This window comes from Pipistrellus hanaki (genome assembly GCF_964339955.1).
Source record: "Pipistrellus hanaki genome assembly, chromosome: 21".
Classification (NCBI taxonomy): Eukaryota; Metazoa; Chordata; class Mammalia; order Chiroptera; family Vespertilionidae; genus Pipistrellus; species Pipistrellus hanaki.
In genome coordinates, this window is record NC_140523.1 from 5,503,871 (window position 1) to 5,509,777 (window position 5,907).

The window sequence follows — 5,907 nt, forward strand, 5'->3', positions numbered from 1 at the left end:
GTCATTTTATTAAAATTTATGCAGTTTTGTAGAAGCATCCTTCACCTTATTCGGATTCGCGCGTCCCCGGAAATCTCTCCCCTTGTTTACACCGGAAAGGGCGGGCCACAGGGCTCATCTAGCTCTGATAGGTCGCCTTCTGCCGGAAGCGGTGATGTCACTTCCTGGTCCCGCCCACCAACTTCCGGCACCGCCGCGTTTCGCGCTGAAAGCAGCTTGCTCAACATGGCGCGCGCGCTGAGTCTCCTTCTCGGGGCGCGTGTCCGTGCTGTCGTGTCTCGCTGCGGGTTCGCGACCCAGGGGGTGGCAGGCCCGGGGTCTCCCGGCCGCGAGCCGGACCCCGATTCCGACTGGGAACCAGAGGAGCGGGAGCTGCAGGAGGTGGAGAGGTACCGGCTCCTCCCCGGGCCCTCGGCCTGAAAGCAGGGCCTCGCGCCCCGGCGCTGCAGGCCGCGCCCCCTCGGCGCCGGGCGTCCCTCGCTTCTTCCCCGATCCGAGGCGCAGGGGCCGGGGTTCGGCTCCTTTGGGACCCCGGGTCCCTTCACCAGGGACGCATTTACTTCACCGCCCGTTTAGAGAGCTCGCCTTGCAGCCATTGTGGGTGTTAGATTTCCGGGGCAGCGAACAAAGAGACGAAGCCTGGGCGCCCCCTGATCGAGCCCGAGCCGCTTGCACCACCCATGTTGCTCCCACGCATGGCGTCTGCCATTGCTTCTCTCCCCCAGCGCCCTGAAACGACAGAGAAAAGCCATCCAGTTCCAGAAAATTCGGAGGCAAATGGAGCCGCGCGGGGCCCCGCCCAGGACTCTGACTAGGGAAGCCATGGAGCAGATCCGGTGAGACCCCTGGGGTTCGGCTCCGCTGCGAGGGGGGGAGTGGGGGGGGGTGCAGGCTCCTGGGGCCCACGATAGTATTGTTTTTGTATTTCTTTTTATTTTTTTATAGCTTAAATTTTCTTTAAGGCAATGGAACGGTCATCCGTAATCCCGTCATCTTGATTTAATAGTTGTTGTGTGTTTTTTTTTTTTTTTAACATAATACAGTTGGTTTATTTTGTTGAAATTTCTAGAAGAGTAATCTGCAGGCATCACAAGAGATCCTTTCTTAAATTTTAAAGTTGTGTGTGTGTGTGTGTGTGTGTGTGTGTGTGGTTTGAAATTAGAACAGAGTAAAGTGGTTTACATATTGAGAAGTGTTAACCCCAGCAGGCTCCTGTGAGTGCTATTTTTAATGGTTTGTTTTTTTTTTTTAAAGCCTTTTGCCAGGTTTCCTTGTGCAAAGACACTGATTATGAATATAGGTGTTTTCACCTTAATCAAACAGTAGAAGACTATAAATACATGCTACCTGTACTTTTTTCCATTTAATATCTTTCCACTTCAGGAGAGTTTTATAGAAGTTATAGTTATTCATAGTTTATTAACCAGTCTTTTACTTATTCATTTAAAAATACATTTTATTGCCGAAACCGTTTTGGCTCAGTGGATAGAGCATTGGTCTGCGGACTGGGGGGTCCCAGGTTCGATTCCTTTCGGTCAAGGACATGTACCCTGGTTGCGGGCACATCCCCAGTAGGGGGTGTACAAGAGGCAGCTGGTTGATGATTCTCTGTCATCGGTGTTTCTGGCTCTCCTTTCCTCTCTGTAAAAAAATCAATAAAATATATTTTAAAACAAATAAGTAAATATAAATACATTTTATTGACTTTTTTACAGAGAGGAAGGGAGAGGAATAGAGAGTTAGAAACATCGATCAGCTGCCTCCTGCACATCTCCCACTGGGGATGTGCCCACAACCAAGGTACATGCCCTTGACCGGAATCGAACCCGGGACTCTTCAGTCCGCAGGCGAAAGCTCTGTCCACTGAGGCACACTGGTTAGGGCGATTGTATGTTTACATCTGTCTCTACCACTAGGTTGCATGTTCTTTAAAATATATTTTATTGATTTTTTACAGAGAGGAAGGGAGAGGGATAGAGAGTTAAAAACATTGGCTCTTGAAGTCTACAGGCCGGTGCTCTGTCCACTGAGCCACACCGGTCAGGGCAGATTGCATGTTCTTTAAAAGGAAGGACCATCTTCATGCATTCTCCAGGACTTAACTGGGGCCGGTGATCAGTGGCAGGAAATAAGTTGATGTGAAATACAGTGATCTAAGAGCAGTTAGGTATTGCTGTTAGCATGCAGGCATGAAAAACCCAGCCGACGTTTGCACCTCTTCTCACGAATTCATCACTAATGCCTGTCAGCTGTTCTGATAGGACACTTTTTTTGACAACTTGAAAAACTGCCTCGTTTTCCTCTAGGTATTTGCATGAAGAGTTTCCAGAGTCCTGGTCAGTCCCCAGATTGGCTGAAGGCTTTGACGTCAGCCCCGATGTGATCAGAAGGGTTTTAAGAAGCAAGTTTGTACCCACCTTGGAGAGGAAACTGAAGCAGGATCAGAAAGTCCTTCAGAAAGCTGGGCTTGCCCACTCGCCCCGCCAGCTTCCGGGCCCTGAGGGTGCCCGGGAGCTGCTTTCTGCCGGCCGCCCTGTATTACCCCAAGGCCAAGGTCACAGCACAGCTTTGAGGGTGATAGAACCGAATACTCAGAGTACAAACACCACGAGGAGACAGAAGGGAGGGAATAAAGGAGTCCAGAGCCTGGAGAAGGAAAGCTTTGTGCCTGTTGCTGCAGCCCAAGGTCAGCAGAGAGAGCGGCAGAATTACTCCTCCAGTGATTATGAGGGCATCAGAGGCCCTGACCTTGATGCATTGCCAAGAGCGAAGGAGCTGGAAGCGTTGAAGGCGAGAGAACTGGATGGCCAGAACTTCAGCAGCAAGGTAGTGCAGAGGGGGCGAGAGTTCTTTGACGACAACGGGAACTTCCTGTACAGAATTTGAACTTGACCCTGGCTGATGGAGTCAAGTTCAAATTCGTAAAACACAGCTGAGCGAGCATATTTGAGCTGCCCGGATTTCTGTGTCTGGATTGTCCACCTTGGAAATGATGAGCCTGGAAACGGAAGGAGCCGCTTGGATTTCAATCTGACAAGGGACCGTGAACTTCACAGGGCGGGTGTATATGCGGGCAGCGTGAATAACCGGCGGGGGGTAGCGTGGCTCCAGGCCCGGCCCATGTGGACCTTCAGTCCTCACCCTTCTTGCTTACGCTTTCTATGTTGAAACCAGCCTGGGTTGCATGTGTTAGGAGTTCGTTGTATTTGCAATATGAGTTTGGGGGGAATTGAAACGTTTTCCTTCTGACATCATTTACTTCTTGATTCATGAACACTAATAGTTCCAGAGTTGCTTAATCATTTGTATTCATTTTGCAAATAAAGTGAAATGTAGCAGTCTGTTGATGGGTGCTCTGTGGGGTGGGAGGGTTTACCTGTGAATCTGAAGAGATAGGGAAGGGGTGAGGAAGAGGGTTCATTGTCATTAAACACTGGGAGGGAGATAAGGTCAAAGGAAACTCCAGCAGAGACTGAGTCTAAGCCCAAGAGCCTGGCAAACTGGATAACAAGGGAATTAAGCCCCTGAGCTTGGGGAATTGGGGGGGGGGGGAGGGGTAATATGTATTGGTAGCCTCCACCTCTGCAGCTGAGATTCAGTCAAAGGGAGGTGTGGGGGGAAACTCAGTATAAAATTCTAGACAAGGCCGGGACCGGTTTGGCTCAGTGGATAGAGCGTCGGCCTGCGGACTGAAAGGTCCCGGGTTCGATTCCGGGCAAGGGCATGTACCTTGGTTGCGGGCACATCTCCAGTAGGGGGTGTGCAAGAGGCAGCTGATCGATGATTCTCTCTCATCGATGTTTCTAACTCTCTATCCCTCTCTCTTCCTCTCTGTGAAAAATCAATAAAATATATTTAAAAAAAAATTCTAGACAAGCTCAGTGAGCACAAAAGTTTTTTGCTTCATCTTACAGAATCTTTCAAACTTAGGAAAGTAGGAAGAGTATTGTAATGCAATGAACTATGTACCCATCACATGGGTTACATTTAACAAACGGCCAGTCTCAATCTTTTCATTATCTCATACTTGTCCCACATTCCCCCCAGCTTAAAGTCCAGACATCATAGTTCATTTATAAGTACTTATGTATCTCAAAGACATAAGGACCCTTAAAAATACATTATTGATTTCAGAGGTGGGGGGAGAGAGACATCAATGATGCAAGAATCATGGATCAGCTGCCTTCTGCATACCCCATATGGGATCAAGCCATCAACCTGGGCATATGCCCTGACTGGGAATAGAACCATGACCTGGTTCATAGGTCAATGCTCAACTACTGAGCCATGCCTGCTGGGCCTAAGGACTCCTTTCTAACAAAGATATATAAACCATTATTATAACAACACTGCGGACCAATAGTTTTATTGCTAGCTTTACCCAGTGGCCAGATAAATTTCTATTGAACAAGTACAAAAAGCGTTTTTGCATAAATGTTAAAGGCATGCTTTAAAATTACCCATTGCATTTTTAAGTTATATGTTCTTACAGTATCTTTTTCAAGTATGATACTTTGTAAAACACTAATATGAAACAAGAACTCTCATGATCCATCCACAATGTGTTAAATTTTAGTAATTCCTTAATTGCCACTAATAGCCGGATAGCATTTTCTGATTGTTTTTAAAATAGTTTTTATGGTTTATTTCTTCCCATAAGGATCCAAACAAGGTCCACATTGTAGCATTGCATTACGTTGACATGTTCCAGAAGTCTCTTATTCTAAAGTGGTTACCCCTTCCACTTCATTTCCCTCACCATTTGACAGGTTATCCCATAAAATTTCCTGCATTTTTTAATTTCATCCTTATGATGTCTTCTAAGATGCCACTACCCTCTATTTCCTATGATCCAATTGATAGCTTGGTCTATAGGCTTGATCAGGTCTCAGTTTTTGGCAATGGGTGATGCTCTTATCACCAGATAAGCATGTGATGTGATGATTGATTAGTGAGTTCAGCAGCTCTATCCCTTGTCTCTCAAAAGCTTCCCCCACAAAACATAATTTCCATCACCCCTGAAAATCTCCTAAATTCTCTTTCTAGTCAATTATCATCCCAAAGTCAATCACTTTTCTGAAAAATTTTCAACCTAAATTAGTTGGGTCTGTTCTGTAACTTTACGTAAATGACATACTAGATGCCACTCTTGTTCTGGTTGCTTTCATATGTTCATTTATTTTTATGAACATGCCACAGTTTATTTACCCATTTCCCCACGAATGGCATGGATGAGTCAAAACTCCAGTACCCAAAGGTCGCAGCCAGCCAGCGGGACTCAGCATTCTTCTCTTCCCTCCACCTAATTCCACTCCATCTGTCTGCAGCTCTGCAGCTCAGAAGCCTCAGAGCCACTAGCTAGCCCAAAGCTGAGGACGACTATGTTTGATTGACAGTCAAGATCCCCAATGATCAGCGCCCTTCATCCTTAAAATAGGTTTGACCCATTCTAATGAAGTTGAGAAACTCGAGCTAGTGCCCAAGCACCCATAGAATTGAATGCACCTTTATTTTTTATTTTTTTTTTTTTAAATATATTTTATTGATTTTATACAGAGAAGAAGGGAGAGAGATAGCGAGTTAGAAACATCGATGAGAGAGTCATCGATCAGTTGCCTCTTGCACACCCCCTACCGGGGATATGCCCGCAACCAAGGTACATGCCCTTGACCGGAATCGAACCCGGGACCCTTCAGTTCCCAAGCCGACGCTCTATCCATTGAGCTAAACCGGTCCCGGCCTGAATGCACCTTTAAACACTAGTTTTATCGTGGGAACACTCCCCGCAGGCCAGAAATGAGACTGCAACGTCGACGCGTTGACTTTTGTTTAAAATGTCCCTTCCCGGACGCCGTCCAACTTCCCGGTACGCAAAGCGCGGGTCGGGGGCAATGGGACATCCGGAGA

At 46.9% G+C, this 5,907-nt stretch overlaps 1 protein-coding gene across 1 annotated transcript; it reads left to right on the plus strand.

Annotated features, from left to right (window-relative positions):
- Positions 1-172: 172 nt before the first annotated feature.
- On the plus strand, positions 173-3,341 carry NGRN (neugrin, neurite outgrowth associated). The gene is made up of 3 exons (XM_084869341.1): positions 173-389; positions 726-836; positions 2,307-3,341. The coding sequence occupies exons 1-3, from the start codon at positions 226-228 to the stop codon at positions 2,884-2,886; spliced, it is 855 nt and encodes a 284-aa protein (XP_084725467.1). The 5' UTR covers positions 173-225; the 3' UTR covers positions 2,887-3,341.
- The last annotated feature ends 2,566 nt before the right edge of the window (positions 3,342-5,907 follow it).

Bases quoted from the DNA above. Each gene is read 5' to 3' on its own strand.
- NGRN (XM_084869341.1), top strand. From the start codon at position 226: ATGGCGCGCGCGCTGAGTCTCCTTCTCGGGGCGCGTGTCCGTGCTGTC. The intron at 390-725 runs GTACCGGCTCCT...TCTCTCCCCCAG, and splicing joins GAGCTGCAGGAGGTGGAGAG to CGCCCTGAAACGACAGAGAA. The intron at 837-2,306 runs GTGAGACCCCTG...GTTTTCCTCTAG, and splicing joins GAAGCCATGGAGCAGATCCG to GTATTTGCATGAAGAGTTTC.